The 17213-nt window shown below is 42.9% G+C and overlaps 1 protein-coding gene across 1 annotated transcript in view; it reads right to left on the bottom strand.

Annotated features, from left to right (window-relative positions):
- Positions 1-3088: 3088 nt before the first annotated feature.
- The window catches only part of LOC133511037 (uncharacterized), a 30519-nt gene continuing 16394 nt past the window's right edge, over positions 3089-17213 (bottom strand). The window contains 2 exon segments of the mRNA XM_061839623.1: positions 3089-4395; positions 10036-10178. Coding sequence (XP_061695607.1) covers positions 3089-4395; positions 10036-10178 — 1450 coding nt within the window.

The following is a 17213-nucleotide window of genomic DNA, read 5'->3' as shown; positions in this document are numbered from 1 at the left end:
ATGGAAGGATTTTGATTTGTTCACCATCTTAATTTCTGTAAAGGAGAAGTATTCTTTAGAGCCAAGGGCCTATATAATACTCGTGTGTGAATGCAATGCATGTCTACAAAATCGGTATTTTCTGTCAGCCCCATGAAAGCAACTAAAACTGAAGCCCCCCCCCGTACTCTATAATGAATCCGTCTTAATCTTTATTTTGTTGTTTCACATATTTGATAGCCACTTACTTTTCTCATTCCCCCAAAATGATCGTTATGTGGACATGTTGCAATGAAAATAATAACAATATACACCTCTTTCGTTGGTATAATCAACATAATTTAACACAACGCGGACTATAATCACATGAATGAATACTTTGGACACCATTCATTCAGAAATGAAGTAGCCTCAGCCTACATATTTAAATTGCATTGTGCGGTACATTAACCGTAGCAGTGTGGAGACAAATCACGAACGCAGCCAGTGATGAATTGGTTGTAGGCCTCCAGACCTTTGTAATTCTTTAGTTGGTCCACGGTATAAGCACTTGTTGAGAACAGGAGATAGTTTACGATGTCTGGATAGGTTACTGACGCCCACAGTTCGAAATTCTTGCTCCATTTGTGTTTCTCAAAGGCATATGGGTCGATATTGTCGATCAAAGCACACTTCTTGTCGTAACGGTTTCTTGAAACAACATCTAATGATCCCCGATAACTTTCCAAACTCTTTTTAGCCACCATGCTTCACTTTTCACAGTCGTATGAACATTTGTGTAACTCAGGTCTGTGTGCAAAAGTGATAGAGTGAACGGGGCGTCAGTAGTGAACCCATCCAACATGGCCACGTGCCGCGGATGAGGTCACATGGTCGAAAACTATCTATTGATGAGAACAACAGAGGAACCACAAGGGAGGAGGGACAGATGTTTTCTTTCTCTGTAGTATGACTATTTCAACATTGTCTGGAATTTCATTGGGTAATTCAACAAACTAATGCTTCTTCTCTAGTCCTCGCAGTCCAGTTTTATTTTCAAATTGGTACTGTGTGACACTAAAAAGAAACTACAGTGAGGACACAAAGCCAGGATTGTCCCGGAACCCAGACAACAATTCTCAGGTGAACTAAGCAAGTACGTCTGACTTAAAAGTGGAAAAAAAAATCTGTCAGGACTGAAGGGGGAAAAAAGAGCAGTGCATGTGCAGTGATGGTCCTAGCTTGAATGGCACACTGTACGAGACTGCCCATGGCGCTTTTTTTTTTTTGTGCAGATTTTGCAGAGGGGAAAAAAGCATCTTTAAAATGAATTGCATGGTTGTGGTCTACTTCAATAATTTGATGTTTAAGTAAGGAATATATGATTTCTATGGTGCTATAAAGCAGCAAGGCTCATAAATGGTCCTGAATAAATAGTGAGTGCGAATGTCATTAACAATTAAACATTCAGAATGTTTGTCCTCGTGTCCCCTCTATAGATGCTTTTCACGTGACGTCATGAGTCACGTGACTTTTGTTTATGCTGCCTACTGGACGGCAAAACTACAATACAACTCGCGTTCTTTCGTGATCTTTTTGTGACTATTGGCTTGCTTATAAGCCTATTATGGCCTTTTCATCATGGTATTTCATTGTGTGACTTATGGTTGTAAGAACAGACAGTTCAGGCATTTTTTACCTTTTGCTGGGCATTCAACTAATTTATTGTGGTATCCTCCACACTTGTTACATATCTTTACGGAGGTCTCTGGGCTGTCAATATGCCTACCAGCACCCGCAGTGAAACTTTGCTTTCCAGGTTTGCGGTGGAGAACGTGAACCTCGTGGCTGTCGATAGCCATAGCCTTCAGCTGCACTTTTGCAAACTCGTGGGAGCGGACAATGCTGATCACTTTTTTTCGAGCATGCGCTCTGGCCCCTGGCTGAGTACCTTTTCGTGCACACTTGCCGAGCTGGTAGCGGAATGTATACGGTCTCTGACCAACTCATTGCTGTTTGTGTAGTTACAGGCTTTAACCAACAGCTTGAGTTCTGTCACAACGTACTCAAGTGACTTACAGTTACCTTGCGCCTTCTCGTGAAACTTATATCTAGCAAATATGGGCTTTGCTTTCGGAGTGAGGTAAATCAGAGAATTTTTCATAAGTTTTTAGTGTCCACGTATTGCTGACATCCCATCCTTTATCACCGAGCCACAGCAGAAGGAAACTGCACTTTTCCTCTTCAGCTGTTTTTAAAGGTCATCTGTCATGAAATGCATGATTTTTTCATATCTTATGAATGAAAAAACAGCAGCCGGTATGGACCCATCTGTTTTTTTTTTCACCACAAAATGTGATTTTGACATTTATCTCTTTTTGTAACTCTTCCCATGAAAATTCTCTTGAGGTATTAGTTTTTGAGAAGAAGCAGGAAGTGACTTACAGGGCAGTAGCGCACTCAAGGAGTCTCAAATGTTTTACCTGCCGGAAGGTAGCTCGTTGTTCCTTCGTGTTAGCCAAAATGTCGGATTGTTGTATTGCTCGAACACTCGGGAGGATGGATTCACTCTTCGTACTTTTCCCAAAAACCTAGTTCGTCGTGAAAAATGGATTGCACAGGTGTAAAGGACAAGGGCTCCGCGGGTTCCAAATGACAAGTAGGTGTGTATACAGCTACTAAAAAATATAATAGTTGGGGAGGGATGTAATCCGTAAGTCAGGGGTGCTAAATGTGTCGATGTGCCACACCAGTCGAAGATCTTGAGAGGTCCTGGGTGTGCTTGCTTTTTTTCTTTTGGTTTTTTTTTTTCTTTCATTGACTTATTTTTTTGGTTCGTTTCAATTGTTTTGGACAGTGTAATGACGGGAACTGCAGCAAGTGATTTTATTTCAGGTCATTTAACAAGCACAGCTTTTTCTCCATCTTCAAATTTACATCTTTGAGATAAACACTAACATGGACAGTACTTGACACAGTAGTACTGTCACAGAAGCAATCACTGACTTCACGTCTTTCCTTCACTGTTAGAAAATTAACTTGCATATTTTGTTTAACATTGAAAAAAAACAGAAAACAATTAGTATTCTACCCAGCATGTCTCTTAAAACCATTCCGTTAAAATTTTCATTTAGCACAGAGACGACAGCTTTTTCCCTCAGTGTGTCTTTTCATGTTTTCCTAACTGACCCTTTTGAGAGAATCTTTGGCCACAAACTGAGCAGACAAAAGGTTTCTCTTTAGTGTGTGTTCTTGTGTGAGATATTAAACTCGACTTTACAGTGAAACTTTCGCCACAAACTGAGCATGTAAAAGGTTTCTCACCCGTGTGTATTCTTGTGTGTATTTTTAAGTTTCCCTTCTGAGTGAATCTTTTACCACAAACTAAACAAGGAAAAGGTTTTTCTCCTGTGTGTGATACTTTGTGTCTTGCAAAATGTTCTTTCTTAGAGAATCTTATACCACAAATTGAGCAAGCAAAAGGTTTCTCTCCAGTGTGTGTTTTTCTGTGTGAGCTTAAACCGGTGTTGTTAGAGAAGCTTTTGCCACAAATTGAGCAGTTATACGGCTTCTCTCCTGTGTGTGACCTTGTGTGCGTTATCAAACTTGACTTTGCAGAGTAGCTTTTGCCACAAATTGAACAGACAAAAGGTTTCTCTCCAGTGTGTGTCTTTGTATGTGATGTTAAACTGGACTTGTCAAAGAAGCTTTTGCCACAAATTGAACAGACAAAATGTTTCTTTCCAGTATGTTGTCGTTTTGTATGTGTTGTTAAATCTGACTTGAGATAGAAGCTTTTACCACAAACTGAGCACATGTGAGGTTTCTCTCCAGTATGTCGTCTCATATGAACTTTTAAACCCCACTTGAACCGACCTGTTAACCCACATTGACTACATTTCCAGCCTTCGTTCTCACGTGCCATATCATCTTCAGACTGTTCATCACTATCATCTTCAGAGTTATAGTCCTCATCATTATCATCTTCATAGTTATAGTCCTCATCACCATCATCTTCATAGTTATAGTCCTCCTCCTCCTCATCATCATCATCATAATCATCCTCACCATGGCCATCATCTACGTCAGGAGATTGTGAGGTTCTATTGTCACCATCTGCCTGGGATCTTCCATCTTGTTCTCCATCACCTTCTGTTAATGTGGGTTGACCTGAGCTGCTGCTTGGAGGCTCCGCCCCTCCCTTCTCCTCACACTGACTCTTGGCTTCGTCTTCACTCTTCAGAGGGACAAAGTATGACGGTGAGTTGGTGAGATCATCCGCTACTTCCTCTTTCAGAAGGTGGGTTTCTGGCTCCTTTTTAATTTGATGGGGCTCCTTTGCTTCCTCTTTAACGATCGAGTGCTCTTCCTTCTCTGTTTTTATGTGGAGGGAATCTGGCTCCTCCTGCCGAGGACGAAGGTATTTTTCACTGACGTCTGCAGGACAGAAGAAGACAAACACACTAGATTTGGTAAAGTCAAATCTCAAGATATGACTGATGTTGTGCATTGTTCTCTACACTGGAACTTGAGTAACGAGCTCAATTTGTTCTAGAACCAAATGCGTAACTCAAATTACTTGTGTATGAAATCAAGCTTCACTATTGAAATGAGTTGCAGCCAGTGCTTTTCATGAATGAAAATAGCGGTGTTGTAAAATGTAAACATTAAAATGAAAACTGTGTTAAGATGAAAGTCATACAGATGCACATAGACATTGTTTATATTTTACCAAGTATTGTATTTTTGTTAATCCATTTTTCAGGCCATTGTTTCTCACCAGGGTTGGGGGTGTGTTGGCACCTCTCGCAGCTGACTGTGATAGCAGATGTGCTAACCAGTTGTAGACCGTGCCACCTATATTTTTTATAGCTTTCCAAAAACAAGACCATGTCCATTTTCCAAGCTGCTTATCCTCACAAGTATCGCGGGAGTGCTGGCGTCTATCCCAGCTAACTTGGGCAAAAGGCAGACTACAACCGTGAACTGGTCGCAAGTCACATTGACCAACATTTTCCAAGTCTTTTTTTAGCCATTTTGTAAATGGGCTTCTGCTCTACAGTCGCTCACATCTTGTGGATCTTCTGGAGGCTCAGTCTCCCCATAGTGTTACATCAAGTTCTGATACCAGAGTATTTGGACGCTAAACGTAGCACGATACCACTGTACTTTATTTTTTTTGAATAACAGAGACATCCACGACAGCAGCACTCTTGTCTCAAAGAAAAACAGTGTGTTGGTGACTGCCTGCAAAGTTAGTCAGATACATGTATGCAGTGGAGTGTCTGGTAATGAGAGGGAAACCGTGTACGATGCATAAAAGAGTCAAGGTTACCACCAGGACAGCGATGGCATGAGAAACTGGCATGAGACAAACGTGTAAGGATAAGTGCTGACCGGAAACCAACTTTGGAGCCCTCAAACCCATGGACAGGCCTTAGTTTAGTTTTTTTTGTCAGGGACCCCTCCAGAAATTGGGGAGTTTGTTTAAAAAAAAAAAAAAGAAACAAAGAAAAAAAAACTGAAAAAAAGAGAACCATTCAACATCCAAGTGGAGCTAAAAGGTCAGCCATTGGGGACTTGTGGGTCTGTAGACAAGGGAAAAACAACAGCAGTAGCAAGTGACGACCACTGAGTTAGTTGAAATGTATTGTTTACAATCAGAGATAAATACACTCATACAGGAATACTGCATACGAAATCTTAATATGTAAAAGTAAATTATGTATATATATATATATATATATATATATATATCTTATTTTTCTTTCAGCTCTGGTACAACTAAAGATACATTTGTTGGAAATATATGATGACAAAGGAAATAATTTAATTTAAGAGCTGACATCTGGCCATTTTCCATCGTTTATCTAACCTAACCCAAATTAAATTTAATACAGTGAAGAAAATAAACATTTGAACACGCTGCTATATTGCGAGTTCTCCCACTTAGAAATCATGGAGTGGTCTGAAATTTTATTCGTAGGTGCAGGTCCACTGTTAGAAAGGTAATCTAAAAAGAAAAATCCACAAAGCACAATGTATGATTTTTTAACGATTTATTTGTGTGATACAGCAGCAAATAAGTTTTTGAACACCTGAGAAAACCAATGTTAATATTTGGTACAGTAGCCTTTGTTTCCAATTACAGAGGTAAAAAATTTCCTGTAGTTGTCCACCAGGTTTGCACACACTGCAGGACGGACTTCGGCCCACTCCTCCACACAGATCTCCTCTAGATCAGACAGGTTTCTGGGCTGTCGCTGAGAAACACAGAGTTTCAGCTCCCTCCAAAGATTTTTTTGTATTGGGTTTAGGTCTGGAGACTGGCTATACCACGCCAGAACCTTGATATGCTTCTTACGGAGCCACTCTATGGTTTTCCTGGCTCTGTGCTTCGGGTCACTGTGATGTTGAAAGACCCAGGCACGACCCATCTTCAATGCTCTGACTGAGGAAAAGAGGTTCTTCCCCAAAATCTCACAATACATGGCCGCGGTCATCCTCTCCTTAAGACAGGGCAGTCGTCCTGTCCCATGTGCAGAAAAACACCCCAAAGCATGATGCTTCCACCCACATGCTTCACAATAGGGATGGTGTTCTTGGGATGGAACTCATCATTCGTCTTCCTCCAAACACGGTTAGTGGAATTATGACCAAAAAGTTCCATTTTGGTCTCATCTGACCACAAAACTTTCTCCCATGACTCCTTTGTAACATCCAAATGGTCATTGGCAATCTTAAGACGGGGCTTGACATGTGCTGGTTTAACCAGGGGAACCTTTCGTGCCATGCATGATTCCAAACCATGACGTGTATTCCCAACAGTCACCTTGGAAATGGTCCCAGCTCTTTTCAGGTCATTGACTAAGTCCTGTTATGTAGTCCTGGGCTGATTCCTCACCTTTCTAAGGATCATTGAGACCCCACGAGGTGATATCTTGCATGGGGCTTCATTCAGGAGGGAGCTGAAACTGCGTGTTTCTCAGCGACATCCCAGAAACCTGTCCGATCTACAGAAGATCTGTGTGGAGGAGTTGCCCAAAATCCCTCCTGGAGTGTGTGCAAACCTGTTGGACAACTACAGGAAACGTTTGACCCCTGTAATTGCAAACTAAGGCTACTGTACCAAATATTAACATTGGTTTTCTCCGGTGTTCAAATACTTATTTTCAGCTGTATCACACAAATAGTTGAAAAAAAAAAAATCATACAATCATTCTTTGTAGATTCTCTCACAGTGGACATGCACCTACGATGAAAATTTCAGACTCCATGATTTCTCAGTGGGAGAAATTGCAATATAGCACGGTGCTCAAATACTTATTTTCTTCACTGTAACTAATTATCTTAGTAATCTGTTACACTTTGGGATCATATGAGGTTAATAAATAATACCCTGCACGCAGTGCCACCGGTGGCGAAAAGGAACATGGCTGCTCGAGGTGATCCTGAACAAAGAAGAGCGATAAAAAGGAAATGTTATAAACTGCATCCAAGCTTTTTACTGGTTCATTCTACTTAAAATTTATGCACATGGCCCAAAAAACACGTACATTATATTGATTTCTGCATTAATTGTGATAGAGTGATCTCTATTAACCTGTCACTGGACTTGATTAAAATGCGATACCGTTGGGCAATAATTGACCCCTCCGTAGAAATTGCGTCATCCGCGTCGCTGACCAATCAGAGGCCAGACATCTCCATAAACCACGCCCCTTCCCTCAGACAACGTTGCATGGTCCACTATAGCTTTTGTTAGCGTTTTATCGCGTATTTGGGTTCTTTAACAATAGATATGGTTAAGAGGTGTAGTCACAGACTTTATAATAGTGACGACAGGTATCCTGAAAGGCTACTTGGTGGAGTTCAATTCGTACCCTTTCCAAAACAGAAGAACCAGTACGAAAAATCTCTTCGATGGATCAAACTTTGTGGAAGACCGCATCATCAACTGAATCCATCTAAAATCAACTGGAACAGAAGACCGAGTACGAAAAATGTCTTCGATGGATCAAACTTTGTGGAAGACCGCATGATCAACTGAATCCATCAACCGGAACAGATACGTTTGCACGAAGGTAAGCCCTATATTTGATTTTCAATACATGTCTCATATAAATGAATTAGCAGTTCTTCGCTTGCATAACATAGCTAAGTGTGAATGATTGACACACTTGATCTGTGTTGAGCGATATTTTGCGATGATCTGACTGCACAAACGTGTCCCTTTGTTCGTGGCTAATTAGCTAAGCTAAACCGGACTCGCCGTCCTAAAAGCCTTCGACGTGCACCGAGACACCAAGACTATAGGAAGGATGTTTGAGGACACTAAAATAGTGATAGTCGTACTCGGTCGGGACTTACGTAGGTTCGGCACTAATTCAAGAATAATTATTGAGGGGAGCGCGTGACGTTACACAAAGAAAACGAGAGAAACAACTCGTAAATCAAGCCTCGCCTTCTTTTCCTTCATATGGCGGTTCACAAACGGCTATACAGATACACATACAGATTCTGCACACAAGTGTGATCGGTAACACGAAAATAGGAAACCGTCAATGACGAATTCGTCTTTGGGTTATAATATATGTGGCTTCTCGGTCTTCCTCTGACTCTGGAAAGATCTTGCGCTAATATCAATGGTTTCTCCGTCAATATGCATGTAAATACCATTGAAATACCCCTCGCTGAAATACTTGAAGCGCTGCTGTCTGCTTTTCAACGATATTTCACTGTTAGCTAAGAATGCGAGTGAGAAATCAGCCAGTAAATCGGACAGTTTCGCTCTATTCTTTTCTTGCTGAGCTGCCATTTTTGCTAATTGTTTGTCTGACGTTAGCGCACGTGACGTGACGTCACTTCAGGAGGCGTGGTTAAGTGCCCTGTACGGAGGGGTCAATTAGGGATGTTTATGTATGCTTCTCATTAACAGGTTGGTTTCATATAGGTTATATGCTGTTGGGTCAGTATGTTGTGAGTGTTTAAGGTGCAAGTACTGCGAGAGATCCACTACAAGTGATCAAGAAGTTGTTACTGTGGCAACTAAAGTTCCATGCTTAGTTTTTTTTTAATCCGTTTTCTTTTTTCCCAACATCGTGCACTCACCCAAGTAATTGTCATTGCGTTTTGTGCATTTGATTGTGCATATTTTTTATACATTGCACAGAATACTTTATTAATTGAGGCTTTTTTCCTAAAATTATGTTTAGTAAAATCTAGGTTAATGTAAATCCCATTAATTATTCAATGAACAAATTCATTCAATGAAGTTCTATGCCTACATGCTAAATCAATTTTAAATACACATTTTTGTACCACAGTAGATGCTGCAATGCCAGTTATCTCACTGTATTTAGTTCTTTTGCAGTATCAAAGTAGTAACAGTATTGACATTTGGACAAATGGTGACTTTGATCTAGTCCTAACAGTTAGCTTTGGACTTCCCTTGAAATTAAGGAATAAAGGAAGTTGTGAACTTTCCCATGAAGTTGTGGACTTTCCCTATGTTTAAGACACCTTTGGTGTCAATCTTTGTAGTCACAGGAAAGTTCAGATCTTAAGGGAGTCTACTTTTTGCTTAATTTTCATAGGCGAACCTAAGGGAAATTACACATCATCCACTTCTCGTTGGGTTTTGAATAATATTTCGTAAAAGGATGGAATAATTTGTCATCTGATGTATTAGGGTATGACCTGAATAAAAAGTTAAAACACAAACTGACAGAATACTCATTTTTTGCATCAAACAAGTTTGGACCAAATTTTCACGTTTTTAAAAAAACAAAACTTTCGCATGTGGTTTTCTTGTTCTTTTGAGCATGTAGACCAAAAATATTAATAGGTAATTAAAAAAAAAGTGTAATTTTCTCATTACACACAGTCCGCGGAATGATTTGGTACCTAAAATACATTTAAACCATTAAAAAAAAAAAAAAAAAAAAAACCTCGGCGATCCCTATTCCAAACCTCTGGCTATCACCACCATACATTCAGTGAAATATTAACACAGGAACATGATTAAGGATTTTTAAAAAAAAAAAAGAAAAAAGCGAGAGTAAGAATAGTACAAACCTGCAACGTGCAACGCATCACGAGGCTGGTTGCAAACAGCGTCCAGCGGTTGAGGTTCCTTCTCCTCTTTTATTCCACTCAACTCCTTCACGTACCTTACTGTTGGTCTTGCACACATTTTCGCACGGGAATCCCGACGCGTTCACACTAGATCTGTGTTGAGCGATACTTTGTGAAGACCTGACTGCACAAAAGTGTCTCTTTGTTTGCGGCTAGCAAGCTAAGCTAAAACGGGCTAGCGAGTCCTAAAAGCCTTCGACGTACACCGAGACACCAAGACAGAAGGAATTATTTTTGAGGACACTAAAGCAGTGATTGCCGGACTCGGTCGAGACTTACGTAAGTTCGTACTAATTCAAGAAGAATTATTGAAGAGACCGCGTGACGTTACACAAAAAAAAAAAAAAAAGAGAGAAACCGTTCGTAAAACAAACCAAACCTAGTCTTGTTCTTCTTTTCCTTTTTCTGGCGGTTCACAAATAGCTTACTGGTAAAAGACTGCCCCCTGCTGTTCCAATTTTTGAAAAGTCACTTTACTCACGGTGGGGCAGCTGTAGCGCATTGGCCTCACAGTTCTGAGGACCTGGGTTTAAATCCCGGCCGCGCCTGTTGCAACTTTGCTTCCAGGCTTTTCCATAATTAGAGGAAAAATAGTTGACTCCGTCTTTTTCTTTTTATATATTTATTTATGGAATAGACACATCAGCGAACAGAGTAACATCAGTCTTTTGATATGTACTGTTAAAAAAATACAGTTTTACATACCGTATCTTGCCCTGACCCGGCGCGTCTGTCAAATGTTAAAAGTCGTTGTGGCCCCCGAGCCAAAAAGTTTGCCGACCCCTGGTATAGACTCATCAGCAAACAGTTATATCAGTTTTTTTTTTTTAAATCACAATACGTCCCATAATACAACACAACAAACAGAAACTTGCCCTTACAGCTAATTGGTGTCAAAACCATATGCTCAGTTTCCAAAGAACCATGCTTTGAACTTCAGTATTTTTGGTTTTGCAACACACTTTGTCAACATATCTGCAGCCATTTCTTCTGATGAAGAAGAAACATTTTTTTTCCCTGCATTGGGCATGTCTATTATAAAGTGATATTTCACATCAATGTGTTTAGACCTCTGTCTGTTCACTGGGTTTTTGCACAGTGCTATAGCGCCCTGGTTGTCTCCATGAATCGTAGTACAACTGTACTTTTGTTATCCAGGCCATTTATCAACTGAGTAAAATACTGTAAATGCTTTCTTGAGTAGTACAGGCCAAAGCAAGAGTTTGTGACAGTTTGATTACTATCCAGCTGATGTCTGGCCTATTACGGGTCATGACATAAATCAAACTCCCAACAATTTCCCGATACTCTTTGGTATTCACAGCTTCATTTGTATCTTTCATCAGTTTCTGGTTCTGGTTCACATGAAGTGTCGTATGATTTACAATTTGACATTCCAAACCTTTCAAACATTTTTAAGATGTACTTTTTCTGACTCATTTTGATTTGTTCACCATCTCATTTAAACTCAATTCCCAAGAAGTGTGATATTTCTCCCAAATCCTTCATATTGAATCTGGTGTCTTTAAATTTATTTAAGATGTAATTGTTGCTTGCTGCAATTATGAGATTATCTACCCAAATGATGAGCAAGATCACATCATCTTCAAACTGTTGTCTATACACACAGTGGTCAGATAGATTTACTTACAAAGTTATCTTTTAACAAGTGATCATGTAGAAGCTTATATCAATGTCTACCGGATTGTTTCAAACCATAAAGGTGTCTTTTTCATTTGTAGACCAGCCTCTCCTGTCTCGGATGTCATTTCAAAACCTTCTGATTTCTCTAAGAAAATCTCTTCCTCTATCGCTGCATGTAAATATGTTGGTTTAACATCCATTTGGTGGACGATGAGCTCATTTTGTACAACTATCTGCATCAATGCTCGTACTGATGTAATATTTGCTGTCAGGGCAAATGTTTTGTGATTATCAATACCTTCTGTTTGACTATAACCTCCATCCATCCATCCATCCATCTTGTATCACTTCTCCGGGTTGTGTCGCGGGGGAAGTAGCTTCAGTAGGGATACCCAGACTTCCCTTTCCCCGGCCACTTCTTCCAGCACTTCAGGAGGGATCCCGAGGCGTTCCCAGGCCATCCAAGAGACATAGTCTTTCCAGCGTGTATTGGACCGTCCCCAGGGTCTCTTTCAGATGGGACATGCTCAGAACACCTCACCGGGGAGGCGTCCGGGAGGCAGAAGAGCAGCGGCTCAATACTGAGCCCCTCCCGGTTGACCAAGCTTCTCACCCTGTCTCGGAGGGAGAGCCCGGACACTCTGTGGCGGAAACCCATTTTGACCGCTTGTATCCGGGATCTTGTTCTTTCAGTCACGACCCACAGCTCATGCCCATAGGTGAGGGCAGAAACATATATCGACTGGTAAATTGAGAGCTTCGCTTTTGACTTAGCTCCCTCTTCAGCACAACGTACCGATACAAAGTCCGCATCACTGCAGACGCTGCAGCGATCCATCTGTCGATCTCCCGCTCCATTCTTCCCTCCCTCGTGAACAAGACCCCAACATACTTGAACTCCTCCACTTGGGGCAGGATCTCATCCCTGACCCAGAGAGGGTACCCCACCCTTTTCGGATTGAGGACCACAGTCTCTGATTTGGAGGTGCTGATTTTCATCCCAGCCACTTCACACTCGGCTGCGAACTGCTCCAGTGAGCATTGGAGATCACAGCTTGATGAAGCCAACAGAACCACATCATCTGCAAAGAGCAGAGATGCAATGCTGAGGCCACAAAACCGGACACCCTCTACGCCTAGGCTGTGCCTAGAATTTCTGTCCATAAAAGTTGTGAACAAAATTGGTGACAAAGGGCAGCCTTGGCGGAGTCCAACTCTCACTGGAAACAGGTTTGACATATTGCCGGAAATGCGGACCAAACTTTAACAGCAGTCGTACAGGGACCCAACAGCCCGTATCAGAGGGTTCGGTACCCCATACTCCCGAAGAACCCCCCCAGAAGACTCTCCGAGGGACACGATCGAATGCCTTCTCCAAGTCCACAAAACAAATCTGGACTGGTTGGGGAAACTTCCATGCACCCTCGTGGATACTGCCAAGGGTGTAGAGCTGGTCCACTGTTCCACAGTCAGGACGAAAACCACATTGCTCCTCCTGGATCTGAGATTCGATTTCCTGACGGACCCTCCTCTCCAGCACCCCTGAATAGACCTTACCAGGGAGGCTGAGGAGTGTGATCCCCCTGTAGTTCGAACAGAACTTTCGGTCCCCCATCTTAAAAAGGGGGACCACCACCCCAGTCTGCCAATCCAGAGGCACTGTCCCCAATGTCCACGCGCAATGTTGCAGAGGCGTGTCAACCAGGACAGCCCCACAACATCCAGAGCCTTTAGGAACTCGGGGTGAATCTCATCCACCCCCGGGGTCCTGCCATCAAGGAGCTTTTTAACCACCTCATTGATCTCAATCCCAGAGATAGAAGATCCTCCCTCAGAGAACCCAGACTCAGCTTCCTCATGGGAAGGTGTGTTGGTGGAAATGAGGAGATCTTCGAAGTATTCTCCCCACCGACTCACAACATCCCAAGTTGAGGTCAGCAGTGCCCCCTCCCCACTATACACAGTGTTAACGGTGCACCGCTTACCCCTCCTTAGACCCTGGATGATGGACCAGAATTTCCTTGAAGCCGTCTTGAAGTCATTCTTCAAGGCCTCACTGAACCCCCTCCCACACCTGGGTTTTTGCCTCAGTGACCACCGAAGCTGTATTCCGCTTACGTATCAGCTGCTTCGGGAGTCCCGCAGGCTAAAAATGCCCAATAGGACTCCTTCTTCAGCTTGACAGCATCCCTCACTGTTGGTATCCACCAACGTGTCCCAGAGGGAGCGCTCTCTAGCACTCCCTCTAAGGACTCCAAAAAGGGTGGGTACTCTGAACTCCTGTTTGGTGCATAGGCACGTCCCCCGACCTGAAGGCGAAGGGAGGCTACCCTCTCATCCACCGGGGCAAACCCCAACGTACAGGCCCCAAGCTGGGGGGCAATTAGTATACCCACACCTGCTCGGCGTCTCTCACCGTAGGCAACTCCAGAGTGGAACAGAGCCCAACCCCTCTCAAGAGGAGTGGTACCAGAGCCCAAGCGGTGCATAGAGGTGAGTCCAACTATATCTAGTCGGAACTTCTTGACCTCATGCACCAAGTCGGGCTCCTTCCCTGCCAAAGAGTTGACATTCTATGTCCCTCGATCTAGTTTTTGTAGCAGGGGATCAGATCGCCAAAGTCCTCGCCTTTGGCCACCGCCCAGCTCACATCGCACCCGACCCCTATGGCCCCTCTCACAAGTGGTGAGCCCAGGGGAAGGAGGACCCATGTTACATTTTCGGGCTGTTCCCGGCCAAGCCCCATGGGTGCAGGCCCGACCACCAGGCGCTTGCCTTCAACCCCCACCTCCATGCCTGGCTCCAGAGGGGGGCCCCGGTGACCCACGTCCGGGCAAGGGAAACCAAGATCCAACATTTCCACTCGTCATAGGGGTTTTCGAGTCGTACTTTGTCTGGCCCCTCACCTAGAACCTTTTTGCCATGGGTGACCCTACCAGGGGCATGAAGCCCCAGACAACGTAGCTCTGAGGATCATTGAGACAAACAAACCCCTCCACCACGACAAGGTGACCACTCGAGGAGGGGTGACTATAACCTTGAGCAACATATCTAGCTTTAAGCTCCAAGCTTTAGATTTTACCCCCTTTAGTGCAATCTTTGATGGCATATCCCCATTTTCCTCCTACTGCCTTGCGACCTTCAGGTAAAGGAGTCAAATCAAGTGTTTTATTTTCTTTTAGTGAGTGGTGTTCTTCCCACATCGCGTTTTCCCATCTGGACACCTCAGGTAATGACCAGGCTTCACAGTAAGTTTGGGGGACTCCACACACAGATCTGATGAAATAATCAATATTTGTGTGAGTTACATCATTGTCTTTAAGGTCTGTTGGATATTCATCTTTGACACTTTCCCTGTTTATGGATTATACACCAGGTAAGTGGAGCTGTTTCTACAATACCCGATTAATTTTCCTTTGTCACATCTGGTGTCTAATTTCCTTTGGTCATGTTTGTATGCATAGCACTCCGACTCAAACACCCACATTTTGGAGAAGTCTGGCTTTCTTCCTGTCATCAGAAAATATGTGGTGTTTTTGGTTATTATAACATCTGTTCCAAATACAAGCTGCATTTTGAATGGGATAAAGCCATAGTACCTTTGGTAATCCCTTTTCGAGTAGCAAGCACCTTCCAATCTCAAAAAGCATTCTCCACTGTCTTTCAGCAGTTCCATTTTGATGGGGAGAATGTCGAGACTGATGTCTCATGTCTTGTGCCCTTTTCTCTCAATGGTGACTGCAAGGTATTGCCTGCATATTCCGTACTGTTATCAGACCTAATGCATTTCACATTGTCAAATGCCGAACTGTCTGCAATATTTTTTTCCTGTTGCTATTGTAGCATTCATTCTTATTTTTAAGTAAATAAACAGATAATGCCCCTGAAAAATCATCTGTGAATGAAATGGTGTAGTGAAATTAGTGTTTTTTTTGTCTTAAAAGTTTTTTTTCTTTTACTTTGTTCTGTAAAACTTAAGTATTGCAAAGTACCTTTTCTTTTTCTTGATATTTATTATTTTCTGTTTTGCCAAAGAAGTGGTATGGAATGTTTCTCTTTGAAAGGGAATCGGATGTCGATTGGTGTGACTGAGTACTCGATGATCGATTGTTGCTGTCTCAGCCCTTGACAGAGCGCGCGAGTGCCTTCTTGACAGTACACGTTGTGTCGGGAAGACGAAGGCATCGCACAGTGAATTCATGTCTCTTCACTTTGCTCCTTCCGCAGAGGAGCGCTACAATGGCATATTTATAACCATATTGAATTCGATGCGGCCAGACAAACCCTTATGTATCAATTCAAGAGGTGCAATAGCTTTTTGATCAGCTTTCCTATATTTGTTGTTAGTAAAAAGAAAAGAAAATCCCGTGTGCAACAGTTACAATCTATTTTAGGGTTACCTGTAATTTTTGTGGTATGATTGTGTTAACGTCAGCAGGGCGCCACAGAACGTCAAGGAAGTGAGTTAGAGAGGTTGGTGGTTGAAAGGCAAAATAAATATCACCCACGTTGAAAGACACAGTAGGACTCACGTCTATGTTATTCGATAACACGGTGTGGCGTCAGAAGTCCTGTAGTTAGCGTGGAATGGACCTAACGGAGCTTTGTTTGGACAGTGGTGGAGAAAGGATGAGTTTAGAAGGAGGAAACAAGACCAGGGGAGCCATATCTCCCGCCCCGGGTGACAACGCGCCACAGCTGCGGATACTGGACCTTTCCGACTGGGGATCTTAAGCTGCGCCCCCTAAGCTACATTTGCCATGTCCCACAAGCTTCCAAAATGGCGACTGAACAAAACACATCCATCCATTCATCCATTTTCTTCACCGCTCATCTTCACGAGGGTCGTGGGGACTGCTGGAGCCTATACCAGCTGTCAACGGGCAGGAAGCAGGGTACACCCTGAACTGGTTGCCAGCCAATCGCAGAGCACATCGAGACAAACAGCCGCACTCACAATCACACCGAGGGGCAATTTAGTGTCCAATTAATGTTGCATGCTTTTGGAACGTGGGAGGAAACAGGAGTGCCCGGAGGAAAACCACGCAGGCACGGGTTCGGGATTGAACCTGGCACCTCGGAAGTGTGAGGCCAACGCTTTACCAGCTGACCCACCGTGCTGCCTCCGAACAGAACCACTGATCTAAAAAAACCAAAAAGACTGGATGATGGTTCATTGGCCACCAAAACTGAAGTCTCCATCCACCATCTTGATACTCCCAAAACAACCATGCTGATCTGTATGTGGCTCTGTGCCCGGTGCCTAAGCCACGCCTACTTAGATACTGTTGTCAGGCACCCCAATGCCCTACCATCAAAATGCTGGACGCATTGCGGTCGAAGCATGTTATGAGCGATTCATGACAGCGAATTCCCATGGTATCAGAAATATCGACAGAGTGTACAGAAAGGCCTGAATTACTTTCAACTGGGATATATTCATAATGTCAAGGTTTCTCCAATGACGTCACCAC

Source organism: Syngnathoides biaculeatus, chromosome 13 (genome assembly GCF_019802595.1).
Source record: "Syngnathoides biaculeatus isolate LvHL_M chromosome 13, ASM1980259v1, whole genome shotgun sequence".
In the NCBI taxonomy this organism is placed as follows: Eukaryota; Metazoa; Chordata; class Actinopteri; order Syngnathiformes; family Syngnathidae; genus Syngnathoides; species Syngnathoides biaculeatus.
This window is presented reverse-complemented; position numbering and strand designations above follow the sequence as displayed.